This window comes from Anomaloglossus baeobatrachus, chromosome 2 (assembly GCF_048569485.1).
Source record: "Anomaloglossus baeobatrachus isolate aAnoBae1 chromosome 2, aAnoBae1.hap1, whole genome shotgun sequence".
NCBI lineage: Eukaryota > Metazoa > Chordata > Amphibia > Anura > Aromobatidae > Anomaloglossus > Anomaloglossus baeobatrachus.
Genome location: NC_134354.1, coordinates 347594611 through 347609279, shown reverse-complemented (window position 1 = coordinate 347609279; position 14669 = coordinate 347594611). Strand labels below are relative to the sequence as shown.

At 44.9% G+C, this 14669-nt stretch overlaps 1 protein-coding gene across 1 annotated transcript in view; it reads left to right on the top strand.

Annotated features, from left to right (window-relative positions):
• Positions 1 to 14669, top strand: part of PPP1R8 (protein phosphatase 1 regulatory subunit 8) — a 66052-nt gene that overhangs the window by 29296 nt on the left and 22087 nt on the right. Inside the window, exons 3-4 of the mRNA XM_075333968.1 lie at positions 4865 to 5018; positions 10612 to 10829. Of these exons, the coding sequence (XP_075190083.1) occupies positions 4865 to 5018; positions 10612 to 10829 (372 nt within the window). The remainder of the gene's footprint in view (positions 1 to 4864; positions 5019 to 10611; positions 10830 to 14669) is intronic.

Here is a 14669-nt window from a genome sequence, read left to right as displayed (position 1 = left end):
ATGTGCCTCGCAGGTATGAGTGGAATCGCTATCCACCCGTACCTGTTATCACCTTAAATGGCGCTGTCCAGATGTGACTGCGCCATTTTAATAGCGATCTCGGTAATCGCATACTCACAGGCCGCCACCGGAAGTCACATGGCGTGATTACGTGGATCTGATTGTTGTCATGGTAGTACAAGGTCATGTGATGCAGGTCCTGTAACTAGCAGCCGAGTACAGCAGGTTAAAAAACCTGATCATTTCTCTCGATCTGAGCAGTGCTGCTCTGATCGGGAGAAAAGAATGAGTGATCAGACAGCTGATCCTTGTAGCCCCCTAGGGGGACTAGTAAAATTTTTAAAAAAAGTTTAAAAAACAGTTTTGAAAAATAAAAAACCTAAAGGTTCAAATCACTTCCCCTTTTGCCACATTTAAAATTAAAGCGTTAAAAAATACACACATTTGGTATCGCTGCGTTCAGAAATGCCCGATGTTTGCTGTATATTTTGCGTAAAATGCAATAACAGGCGATCAAAACGTAGCATCTGCGCAAAAAACGGGATACTTAAAACATCAGCCCAAGACGCAAAACATAAGTAGTCACTGAGCCATAAATCCCAAAAAATGAGAATGCTACGGGTAGTGAAAAATGGCACAGAACGGACACCACTTTTTTTGGACAAACTTCTGATTTTTTTTTTTTTTTTTTAACCCCTTTAGATAAAAGTGAACCTATACGTTTTTGGTGTCTACGAACTCGCACTGACCTGAAGCATCACACTGACACATCAGTTTTACCATATAGTGAACACAAGGAATAAAATATCTCATAAACAATAGTACAATCGCACTTTTTGTGATTTCCCCCCGCCCCCCCCCCTCACATGGCAAGATTGACTGACAAATAAAAATTACGGCTCTCAGAAGGAAGGCAAACCCCCCCCCCCCCCGAAAAGCGCAAAATCGGCCAGTCGTGAAGGGGTTAAGCTAGCTTCTTGTAGCTGTTGACATGACTCATTGTGTCTCCAAACTATTTCTGTCCTATCTGTCGCTTTTTCGGGCTCTTGTTTCAAATGCGCCGTCGCTCTACCCCTTTGGGAGGGAAGTGTGTGAGGGGTTGGTGACAATCTGTCTGAATACAGAGCTCTTCTAAGCCCTACCTCCATCCAGATCTGCTCTCCTGTGTGGGACTACTCACAAATGTCACCATCTGTCAGACCGACTCTTCATAGATGTTTGCAAGAAATTGTGCAAATGTACAAAGTTATCAGACAGCTGCAGGCCACACATCATGGGCCCCCGAGCTACAGGTTGAGGACCCTTGATAATATACAGTGGAAGCTCGGTTTACTAGTGATTTGGTGTGCGAGTATTTCGCTATACGAGCCAAGCTTGCTGTAAATTTTTAACTTAGTTTCCGAGCAATCTTTGCTGTACGAGCAAATACTCACCGCGCGCACTCCCGGTTCCGTACTTTCACCGCACTCTGACCCGCTCTTGCAGTACACACACACACACAAACACACACACTATTCTCACCTTACCTTCCGTTTCCTCGCTGGCCTCCTGGTTCTTGTAGTCCACAGGTACAGGATGTGTATCTGGTAACCATCACGACGATGAAGGAACTTACGCTGTCAGCCGCTTCTCAAAGGCAGCACGCAGACCAATCCGAGGCAAGCGGCTCCTGCGTATGACGCCTGCTGCTGAAGCGCTAAAAGCGGAAGCTCCGGCATAGGTCGCGATGGTTACCTGATACACAGTCTGTACCCTTGCTTATTGGGCCCCCCCAGCCTAAAAATAGCAGCCTGCAGCTGCCCAGAATTGTCACATCCATTAAATGCAACAATCCCATCACTTAACCTGGCTCTTCCCAATTGCCACTGCACCAGGGCAATCACGGTAGTAAGGTGTTAATCGCAGCTCACAGCTGCCACTAAGCCCTAGATTGGTAATGGGAGGAGTCTGAGATAATCTGTAAGTGAAAAGAAATAAACACAAACACCCAGAAAATCCTTTATTTGAAATAAAATACAAAAAACACCCTTTTTTAACACTTTATTAACCCCCCACACACCCCTGCAGGTCCGACATAATCCTCACAAGGACCCACGACGATTCCAGCTCTGCTACATCTGAAGTCACAGCGCGATCATGGAACATGATAGCCCACTGTGGACTTCAGGCAGAGACTGAGGTGCGATGAGTAGTGACGTCACTCAGCTAAGTTGCGGGCACAGCTGGAGGTTCCCATGGTCCTCTACCTGTGACTGTAGGTAACTTGACCTCAGGGTACTTCATTAAACTCAGTGACCCCCACCTGAGGTAAACATAACACCTACAATCCCTTCTTTTAAGAACCAAGAGCATTTTTAATGATAAGATTGCCTATTTTCCCAATTTTAACCCCTTAACGACCCATGATGTACTGGGTACGTCATGGATCGTGTGTGGTTAATCCCCGCCCCCTGCCGTGGGCAGGTCACGGCGATCCGCGCACATATCAGCTGTTTTCAACAGCTGACGTGTGCCTGCTAGTCGCGGGTGGAAGCGATTCCACCCGCGATTATTAACCCCTTACATCTCGCTGCCAAAATCTGGCAGCGAGATGTATATGCGCGCCGCCATGACAGTGACTTACCCCGCCCCCATCGGAAGTCACGTGACTTTCGGTGGTTGCCATGGTAGCACAGGGTCATGTGATGACGCCTGTAGCTAACATGAGTCACTTCCTCTCAATGCCGGAATACAGCCGGCATTGAAAGTAAAGCAGCGTATCTGCAGTTCTCAGCTCTGTAGCTGTGATCTGGAGATATGACAGCGCGATCGGATTGCTGATCACTATAGGCCCCTAGGGGGACTAGTAAAATAAAAAAAAAAATTTAAAAAAAGTTTAAAAAAATTAAAAAAAAAAACCACTAAGTTCAAATCACCCCCCTTTCATCCCATTGAAAATTAAAGGGTTAAAAAAATAAATTTACACATACAGTGGTACCTCGCTTAACGAGTAACCCACTTAACGAGAAGTTCGCTTAACAAGCAAAGCTTGCTGTAAATTTGTAACCCGGTTTACGAGAAAGCTTTGCTGTACGATCAAAATTCTCACCGCACACACTTTTGGTTCTGTACATCCACCGCACTCTGACCCGCACTTGCAGTCCACACAAACACACACATGTACGCACAAACACACACATACAGTATTATGCTCACCTTACCTTCCGTTCCACCACAGGTTTCATGGTTCTTGTAGTTCCCGGGTACATCGCGACGTCCTCACGGCGAACCACAAGTACCATGAGGCCGGCGGTGGAACGGAAGGTAAGGTGAGCATATAGTGTGTGTCTGTGTGTGTGTCTCTGTGTGTGTTTTGTTCATGTGTGGAATGGCACAATAGGGGACCAGGATGGGACATTTAACAAGTTGTGGAATGAATTGTCTGAACTTACATTATTTCCTATAGGAAATCTTGCTTTGCTGAACGAGTAACTCGGTTAACAAGCACACTCCCAGAACGGATTGTTCTCGTTAAGCAAGGTTCCACTGTATTTGGTATCGCCGCATTCAGAAATGCCCGATCTATCAAAATATAAAATCAATTAATCTGATTGGTAAACGGTGTAGTGGCAAAAAAATTCCAAACACCAAAATTAAGTTTTTTGGTTGCCGCAAATTTTGCGCAAAATTGAATAACAGGCAATCAAAACGTAGCATCTGCGGAAAAATGGTACCATTAGAAACGTCAGCTCGAGATGCAAAAAATAAGCAGTCACTGAGCCATAGATCAAGAAAAATGAGAATTCTACGGGTTTTGGAAAATGGCGCAAAACATGCTCCACTTTTTTTGAACAAGCTTGTGAAATTTTTTAACCCCTTAAATACAAGTAAACCTATTCATGTTTGGTGTCTTCAAACTCGCACCGACCTCAGGCATCATACCCACACATCGGTTTTACCATACAGGGAACACGGTGAATAAAATATCCCAAAAACTATTGTGTGATCACTTTTTTTTTTTTTGCAATTTTTCCGCACTTGGAATTTTTTTGCCGTTTTCCAGTACACCATATGGTAAAACTTATGGTTTCATTTAAAAGTACAACTTGTCCCGCAAAAAACAAGCTCTCATATGGGAAGATTGACAGAAAAATAAAAAAGTTACGGCTCTCGGAAGAAGGGGAGCAAAAAACAAAAACGGAAAGTGCCCCGGGGCTGAAGGGGTTAAGCAGGAATGATTGAGAATAGCCCTGTAATGTACTTGGGTTATACTTTAATTATTTTTACAGTCTATACTAAACAAAATTGTGCCCAACACTGACCCCTGGGCTAACACAATGGTAATGGTGACAAATTGACAATCCTCGTCGGGTTGCTATCATTGAGCCAGTTATCCACTTTCACATACTTTCCTCTGGTTGAAGCATTCTTATATTATGCACCAGCTTTAAATGTGGCTCACTACAAAGTGCTGTAGGAAAATCAAGATATGGCCTGCAGCGACGTATCCACATCAAGTCTACAGCTTGCCTCCTAAAAGAAAGGTGATCATGTTAGTTCGACACAACTGATCCCTCATAAACTCATGTGATGTATCATTTTATGTTTATTTTCATTTATCTACTCCAAGATGGCATTCTGAGAATACTTTACCCACTATAGAAGATGAACGTCCAGGCTTATAGTCTCCTCACTATCCCCTGCGGTAGTGCCTCAACATTTGCCATGTGCCAGTCCTATTCCTCGTATATACACGAGGATGAATACCATCTGGACATGGGATTGGTCTATTTTAATCTTTAACGTTTGTATGTGTACCTAATTATAGTGAGATCTATTTCAGCTTCTTTACTGTTTGTTTTAAACTTTCTCTTACTTTCTTTAGAAACTTATTATTGATGAGAAGAAATACTACTTGTTTGGGAGAAACCCAGATATGTGCGACTTCACAATCGACCATCAGTCATGCTCCAGAGTCCATTCAGCCCTAGTTTATCATAAGCACTTGAAACGAGTCTTTCTCATAGACCTCAACAGCAGTGAGTATATGCTCTATAAGATTATTCTGATTCCTATGTCAATTTAGATGACCTAAATTTTGAGACTATAATATGTCCATTTTATGTACTCCCCAGCATTGACGACGTATTAGCAAGGAGGAAAAGTTGTGGCATTCTGAAAATCACAGGATAGATAGGCATGATAGTGATATGCAAATAATCGATAAAGGAAACCAAATTTTTCAAAACATGAATTTGTTCAGTACCGATTATAGACGCCAAGTGCAGAAATATACGCAACCATCAATTAATAGCATGTCAAGTTGTGTGATTAATGCTTTTCCATGCTGAATGCATTTGGCCAAGTGCAATATCAAGATCCAATGCTGGCAAATCCCTTGGTAATTGCTGGCTAATGACCTATCTCATGTACTCGATGGGAGTCAAGTCCTGAGATGTTGCAGGCAGTGTTAGCACTTTTAGGCTACTCGAGCTGCTTACTATAGTACCACTGTTTCCACGATTGATCCATCCTGTACTGCAAGTAAAATATAAATCATCAGAAGAATTTTTTTGTACAAAACTGGGTTGTGAGCCAGACATCCAGCTACGAGTGTTCCATTGACCTCTTACCACCGCTCTTAATGGCTACCATGGTTCTGGGCAAGATGGCAATGGAAGCTGGAATAGAGGTCTGTCCTCTTTAGCAATGAATCCTGCTTTTGTCTTTGATGCAGTGATGGCTGGATATTGGTCTGGAGAACATGTGCAAAGTCATGAAGAGGACTTCCTGAATCAATGACACACCAGTTCTACTCCTTGGGTTATGGTATGGGGTGGCATAATGGTACTGCTGTCATTTTCATTTAATCCTGGTACTCTAACAGTTCAGTTATATTGATATGGTTGTGGTACAGCCATTTCTCTAAAGTGGCCTAGGAGCCGTTTTATCACGAGAATGCCCATATGTATGTTTCTTGAGCTGCTTTGAGCAGCCTGCATAGTTTTATTATGCTGTTTGGCTTGCAACATCTCCAGACTTATCCCATTGTCTCTCATTAAGCACATCTGGGACATCATTGGTTGGCAATTGCAAAGGTAGCTGTCCGCAGCGGATCTTGATGATTTGCATGCCTAAGTGCATTCAGCATAGCCAAATATTACTCGGGCAACCATTAACCAATAAATGAATGGCGATACGCTTTAAAGCAGTGGTCGTTAAGTAGCGTTAGCTCCCACATCGTCGTTTTAAAATGCCAAATAGGTATAAGCATGTTGTGCCACCCACGGCTGAAAATTCGGCAGATGACAACTGTAAATGACAGCTGACACCCATAGGCATCGGCACCGATCAGTTTTGTAACTGGGGCCGATTAACACCTTAAATATCGTTGTCCATTGCGACAGCGCTATTGAAGTTGTTTAAGACCCCCCTTGACATGATCACCCCCCTATGATCATAGTCATGGGTCATGATCATTATCATGGTACACCGAGGTCATCTGATGACTTAAGGGTACAGTGGCCTAACAGACTGTGTTAGTGAAGAAGGGATAGGTTTCCTGCACAACTGTACACACTTAGGGTATGTGCCCACGTTGCGTTCTGTCCCTGCAGAAATTTCTGCAGCGATTTGAACCACACACGTGCGCTTCAAATCGCTGCAGAAACACTGTGGAATGAAAAGTCGATTTCATGCGCTCTGGATGCAGCCTCTCCCATAGACCGAGCGGGACCTGCATCCAAAGTGCACGGAATAAGTGACATGTTGCTTTTTAGAACGCAGTGCTTTGGCAGCTTGCAAATCGCTGCGTTCTAAAACGCAACGTGCGCATGGATTATGTACAATCTTCATAGATTGTACAGGGGACGCGGGACGCAGGACGCAGTTATGCTGCAGTGCAGAATGCAGCGTAACTGCATGCAATACGCACACGTGGGCACTGAGCCTCACAGCGGTACATGAGATCAGTGATCACACTTACAAATATTCATGTCACACAGTGAGACTAAGTGAAAAAGTAATACAAATTTTTAATAGCTATGGAAAATAAAACATAAGAAAAACAAAGAAAAGCACACACAAATCAAAAAAACTCATTTCGCCACTGAAAGCACAGTCTGTGTTAAAACAATAAGCAAAATGCGGAACAACCTGATCTATAAAACTGTCACGTTAAATGTTCCATACGACCAAAAGCGTAAAAAAAGTCACAAGAAATAAAAAGCTATCAAGTCACGTAAAAAAAAAAAAAAAAAAAAGGTGCAAATGAAAACTGCAAACCGTCCCTCAAAAAACAAGCCTTAATGACTCATTCAGCAAAAAAGTAAAAAAGTTACAGCTCTCAGATTATGGTGATACAAAAACAAATGAATTCTCCTAAAACGTTGATTTTAGTGTCTAAAATAAAAAGCGATACAAGTCTGGTATCACTGTAACCGTGCTGACCCGAAGAAAAATTGGTGTTCGCATTCATACTGCAAGGTGAACCGTCCAAAAACGATGATAAACCTGCATATCTAAGAAAGTTAGAGGGAGGTTTTGTTTTTCTTGGGGTGTATTCAGACTTCTGAGATTGAACCTGTAATGCCGTGGGTCTCACAATCTGAGCGTGACAGCTTCATAGAAATATACAAAGCTGTTACGCTGTGGTCAGGAGACCTGCGGCCAGTCCAAGCATTGCGGTCCGATCTTGGACCAGTTTTGTATGGCCTTCTAAGTGCACCCTTAGGAGAATATCTGTGTGTGAAGAATTACTGGGCAATCAATAGTGTGCAGAATTATTATGCAACTAAATGAGAAACGTAAATTTTCTCATCTCAGTTTATTTTCATCTGTTGGGGCTGATTCAGATGTCCATGAAAATCTGTCCGCACACGGACTAAAATTCACGGACTGGCGGCGAATGTCCTGACTCGAACTCTACCCCTTCATGTTTGCCTATGAGCCTGCAGAGTTTGGGTCAGAAGACCTATGGCCAGTCTATGCATTGCGGTCTATGATTGATGCCTGAATAATCCCTAAAAGTGAGAATGATAACCAAACAGCTCTATATGTACTAAAATACTTTTTTAAAATATGAGTGACCTATATCGCCCCTCTTCTTTTCAATAGCAGTCATAAACCTTCCATCCATAGTCTCTCAATTTTTTAACATGTTGATTATTAGCTGTTTGGGAGCACGAACCACAGCCTCCCAGACTGTTCTCAGTAGGGTGTAGGTGAGATGGGGCCATGTTATTGTGCATTAGAGGACCCTTTATCAAAATTTTTCATGTTGAACTGGATGCAAAATGTAATAGTGTCTACAAAGCAGAATAAAATGTCAAAGTATTGGGCACCTAATGATTTCACTTTTGTTACGCCCAAATGGGTGTTATAAAACAGAACAGCAACTCGTACATGTCCCTAGTGAAAAGTGTCTTCAGGTTTTTCACACGTCATTATTTCATCAATGTTAGTATGCCAAAACCAGGAGTGTCTCCGAAACACGGAACAGGTGTCAGTGTTTAAACTATAGTTTGTCTCTGTAATTTCCACTCCTGGTTTTAGCATATAAACACATGCTAAATATTGACCAAATACTGATGTGTGACTAAAGGCCGCTTTACACACAATGACATCGCTAAAGAGATATCGTTGGGGGTCACGGAATTCGTGACGCACATCCGGCCTCGTTAGCGACGTCGTTGCATGTGACACGCAGGAGCGACCGTTAACGAGCGATAATACTCACCATATCGTTGCTCGTTGACATGCTGTCCAGTTCCCAAATATCGTTGCTGTTGCAGGACGCAGATTGTTTGTCGTTCCTGCGGCAGCACACATCGCTATGTGTGACACCGCAGGAACGAGGAACCTCACCGTACCTGCGGCCGCCCGCAATGAGGAAGGAAGGAGGTAGGCGGGATGTTCCTCCCGCTCATCTCCACCTTCTCCGCTTCTATTGGGCAGCCGCTTAGTGACGTCGCTGTGACGCCGTACGAACCGCCCCCTTAGAAAGGAGGCGGTTCGCCGGTCACAGCGATGTCACTAGGCAGGTAAGTAGTGTGACGGGTCCGAGCAATGTTGTGCGTCACGGGCAGCGATTTGCCCGTGACGCACAACCGATGGGGACGGGCATGCACGCTAGTGATCTCGCTAGCGAGATCGCAGCGTGTAAAGCGGCCTTAAGGCCTTACAAGAATCTTGTGTGTCCAATTCAACATGAAAATTTGGTGACGGGTCCACTTTAAGTCCTATACTGGCTTGCCAAGCAAGTACTGTGATACACGCAGGGGAGTATTGTGCTGCATAAAAATCATGGTTTTCTTAAAAGATGCAGACTTTTTCCTTTACCACTGCTTGGATTTAGGAGTTAATTTTGAGTCCATCTTCAATTCAGAAAGGTCCAACAAGCTCATTTTTAATAATGCCAGACACCATCAAGTTGAAGTGCAGCTCGATGATCCAGCCACTTTTCCATGAAGAGTCCCTCTCATGTGATCAGTCCATAAAACCTTGAAAAATCTGTTTTCAGATATCATTTAGGCCAGTCTTGACGTTTGAACGTGTCATCTTCAGTGATGGTCAGGTTTCAGCCCTCCTTACCTTGCTCATGTCTCTGAGCAACTAACACCATGTACTCCTGAGCTCTCCAGGGAGGTTGCTGTTCTAGAATATACATCACTTGAGGATTTGGCTTCCTGGTCTCTTCACGCTTGATTCTTCTCAAAAATTTGCTAGTTAATGTACATCTCATTTTTCTCAACACGTAGTTTGTGCTGTGTTGACGATTTGAAAGGAAACTTTTTATGGTTCCAATATCTTAGCAATTTCACGAGAGCTGTATCCCTCTGTGGGCCGTGTAGAAATGTTTGACTTTTCAGTCAGATCTTTTTTGCCCATTATACCTGAGGAAAATAAGCTGCCTAATAATTCTGCACACCTTGATATCCTTAGACCTCACCTTCCCTCATTACACAGATACACATCACCTGATATAATTAATTTTATAAGCATTCACGTTTATACTGCTTGGAGTTAGAAAATCTGCATAAGGCTACTTTCACACATCCGGTATTTGCTCTGCGGCAAAATACGGCGCTCTGCAGAAAAACCGCAACCGTTTTTTTTTTTGCTGCCGGTTGCGGTTTTTTTTGCATAGACTTACATTAGTGCCGTATTGTGCCGCATGGGCTTGCGGTCGGTCCGTTTTTTGCCGCATGCGGCAGATTTAGCCGATGCCGCGGCCGGATGAAACGTTGCCTGCAACGTTTTTTTGCTCCGGCAAAAAAAACCGCATTGCGCCGCATCCGGCCACTGCGGCGCATTTTTCAATGCATGCCTATGGACACCGGATGCGGCGCGATGCGGAAAAAAAACGCATCCGGCCGCCGCATGTGGTTTTTTCCACTGCGCATGCTCAGTAGCATGCCGCAACCGGAAAAAAACGGACCGGCCGCATGTAAAAACGTATGCAAAGGATGCGGTGTTTTCGCCGCATCCGTTGCATAGCTTGCACAGCCGGATTGAGCCACACGGCTCAAACCGGATGTGTGAAAGTAGCCTAAGAATGATGATCTGGTCCTAGTAGTCACTTGCCTAATAATTGTTCATGCTGTCTATAACTGTTCAGTATTTATTTTTCAGCCCATGGCACTTTTCTTGGCCATATTCGCTTGGAAGCACACAAGCCCCAACAGATCCCCATTGACTCCACTGTTTCCTTTGGTGCGTCAACACGAATGTATACACTTCGAGAGAAACCTCAAACGCTTCCATCGGCTTTGAAAGGAGATGATAAAGCTGGGGAGGATGATGAGCTGAAAGGTCTTTTGGGCCTTCCAGAAGAGGAGACAGAACTAGATGTAAGTGATTTTTATCTGACACAGTATGTTCAGAGGATTGGTCTGTTTGCTCTTTTTGTGGAAAATGGACAGCACACACCCAATGTTAGTCTGTGTGCTAATGCATATGAGCTATTTTTCACACAGACCATGTAAAAAAAATGAGTGGACCAAAGTAGTATATGTACCGTATTGTTCGCTTTATAAAACGCACCGGATTAGAAGACGCACCCCAAATTTAGAGAGAAAAAAAGGTAAAAAAAATAAAAATGGGGTCAGTCTTATACTCTGGAGTTGTCTTACTGGAGGGGGGCAGCAATGGTGGTGAAGCGGGGGGGGGGGTCATAGGAGGCAGCGGTTGTGCTGGCAGACGCAGCGGGTCCGTGGCGGCAGGCGCGGCGGGTCCGTGGCAGCAGCAGCGGGTGAGTGGTGCAGCAGGCCGGTGAGGTGGGTGTCACAATCTGTCTGCGATCCCGGTTCAAATGATGGCGCCTGGAGCGGTGCATGCACAGATGGAGCTCTCATCCAAAGGCTTCATCTGCGCACGCGCTGACTTCCGGCGCCATCGTTTGAAACTGGGACTGCGGACACACTGGGAAACCTACCGCACAGCCGCCCGCACGCGCAGAGTGGCAGCCAGTAGGCCGCCCGCCCACCCACCCGCATAGAGCGGCAGCCACAGGCGCCCGGCTGCCGCCCGCCTGCCCGCAGCCACAGGCGCCCGGCTGCCGCCCGCCTGCCCGCAGCCACAGGCGCCCGGCTGCTGCCCGCCTGCCCGCAGCCACAGGCGCCCGGCTGCCGCCCGCCTGCCCGCAGCCACAGGCGCCCGGCTGCCGCCCGCCTGCCCGCAGCCACAGGCGCCCGGCTGCCGCCCGCCTGCCCGCAGCCACAGGCGCCCGGCTGCCGCCCGCCTGCCCGCAGCCACAGGCGCCCGGCTGCCGCCCGCCTGCCTGCAGCCACTGGCGCCCGGCTGCCGCCCGCCTGCCCGCAGCCACTGGCGCCCGGCTGCCGCCCGCCTGCCCGCAGCCACAGGCGCCCGGCTGCCGCCCGCCTGCCCGCAGCCACAGGCGCCCGGCTGCCGCCCGCCTGCCCGCAGCCACTGGCGCCCGGCTGCCACCCGCACACAGCCACAGGCGCCTGGCTGCCGCCCGCATGCACGCAGTCACAGACACCTGGCCACCCGACCGCACACAGAGCCGCACAGACAGGCCCCCCCGGTAAAGCTATATTCGGATTTTTAAGACGCACTCCTCATTTTTCTCCCAAATTTTTGGGAGGAAAAGTGTGTCTTATAATCTGAAAAATACGGTATACATTAGGCCGCTTCTGCACTCGTTCTCTTTGCTGATTGCACAAACCTGCTGAATTTTCAGATGTAACTGGTCCTAGTTTTACAATGGCTGTCTTAACCTATATCTACTTTAGATTAGCATTGTTGCTGAAGAGAACCATTTTTATTTATTCAGCTACTGTTGCAAGTGACTGCATATTTCCTTCTCATCAGTGTATATATTACAGGCAATGTATGAAAACCCGTCATTCTATAGAATACCTAGGCAATGTATACAATCCCTGTCGTTTTCAGGCAAGGTATGAAATATGTGTTCTATACTTTTCCTAGGCATTATATAAAGAATGACAAGAACTGCTCAGGTAAAGTCTGATATAATGCCAAGATTGGAAAAGTCTTTAGTAACAAACAGTCAAAAAACTAATGAAAGAAGAAATCCTAAATGAACAACAGGATATCTTTACTGGGAAAAACGCAAAGAAACAGAAGTGTCATTCCTGGATATCTTTACTGGGGAAAAGAAAGAGGAATCAGAAGTGTCATTCCTGACTATTTGTTGCAGCACGGGAGGCTAGAATGGCATTTTGAATTGCACTTCATTTTACTTTTTTGGATGCTAAGGGGGCAACTGAGCCAGTCTCACAGATCTGCTGCCTGCTCTGTCCACCTACTTTTGGACAGACCACCCCTGTAGTATTATTCTACACTCCGCCTGTTTGTCATTTAGGTATTTTATAGAAAGACTAGGAAATGTATGAACTTCTGATGTATTTCATACTTTGACGGCTTATTTCCGGCATTGTATACATTGCCTAGGTGTTCTATAGAATGCCTGTTTTTACACATTGCTGGTAGCATATATACCACTTTGCCACCAAGAAGTTAGGGTAATTTTCTTTATTGTATGGGATGCAGTAGGCTCAAGAATTGTGCTATTAATCTAATGCATTTGTTGGGATCTCTGATTTTAACCCGGGACATTTAATACCTTGAACCCCTACCAAAGTGTAAATTGAAGTGCTTAAACTTTTATATATTGGTCTATAGGCCTATTAACATCATTCTAAGCATAAACAGTTTAGAGTTATAGAAATCTAATTTCATTTAAAATGCCAATGAGGGTGCTTTAGTGTACCCTAGGCATGACTTATTCCTTGGTGCACCCCTATACTCTCTGATTTGCATATTAAGCCAAGTTCCTTATTGGGATTAACAGTGCTCGCTTAGTAAGAGTGAATGATATCTAAAATCAGTCCTTTTTTCTGCTCTTGCACACCAACGAAGAGAAGCCAAGTGGCATGCATAGACTGTGGCTGCGGACATGCTCTGATGCATGGCTCCTGCCTGTCTGGCTCCCACTCGATACACCATGAAGCGCCGCGAGCAACTTCACAAAGGAGGAGTGGGCATTTAAGGTTTGTGATGTGCGGCCGCCTTAGTGGCAGAACGTCAGGCATTAAAGCATGCCCGCTGCTACATTGTGTGCCTGCCCACACTGGAGTGCACTGCTGGGCTCCTGCAGGGTCATTGCACAAGTGTAGAAACAGGAATTGATTTTAGCCACCGTTTGCCCTTACTAAGCATTCACTGTCAATCATAAGGAACTGTGGATTAATAAGCAAATCGGCCGATATAATGGTGCACCAAGCTATAGGTCATGCCAAGGTTACACTGAAGCCCCTCATTTGCATATGGAATAAAAAATGCTTCTACAAATACAGTTGTGCAAAATAACAGTAGTTTCACATCATGTGTTTGCTTTTTTTGGCCGAAAAGATCATACAATGTGGAAAATAATTTAAGATGTAGGCGAGTAATGGGCAACCAACAAAATCAACGCTTGTGGCCTGCACAGTGCTAATTGGGTGTATTTGACTCCTTTATTGAAAGGGGGGTGTTCTAATTAATAGCAGTGCAGAGTTCATTAGTGAGATTCATTCTGTGAATAAACCGGTATCATTTAGGGTCTGCTAGTTTTAGCCAGTGAGTAAAACGGGTCGTTCCAGACATTTTACTGAAGGAGAAAGAACTTTGATCAACAAGTTAATTGGAGAGGTGAAAACATATAAAGTGCAGAATATAATTGACTGCTAATCTAAAAATATTCCCATCACTTTGAAATGGCAAACAAAATCTGATACATGTAGTAGGAAAAGAGAGACTACCATCTGCATTGGTCTGAGAATAACAATGGCAAAGAAACATCCAGTGTTCAGCTCCAGAGAGATCAAAGCAGATCTTCAGTTACCGGTGAGCACTGCAACCATCAGGAGATGCCTATGTGAAGCCAAACTATTTGCAAGAAATGCACATAAAGTACTATTGCTTAAGGGTAAGTTCACACACTGCGTTTTTTTGACGCTGCGTTTTTGTGCATTTTTCCTGCAAAAAACGCACAAACGCAGCGTCTAAAAAAAAAAAAAAAAAAAACGCATCAAAAAATGCATGCGGTTTTTGATGCGTTTTTGGCTGTGTTTTGCTGCGTTTTTGCTCACTGCGGTTTTATGCGTTTTTTTTCAGTGAACAATGCCATTTAAGATTGTTGGGAAAAAAAAAAAGTCTGTCATTTC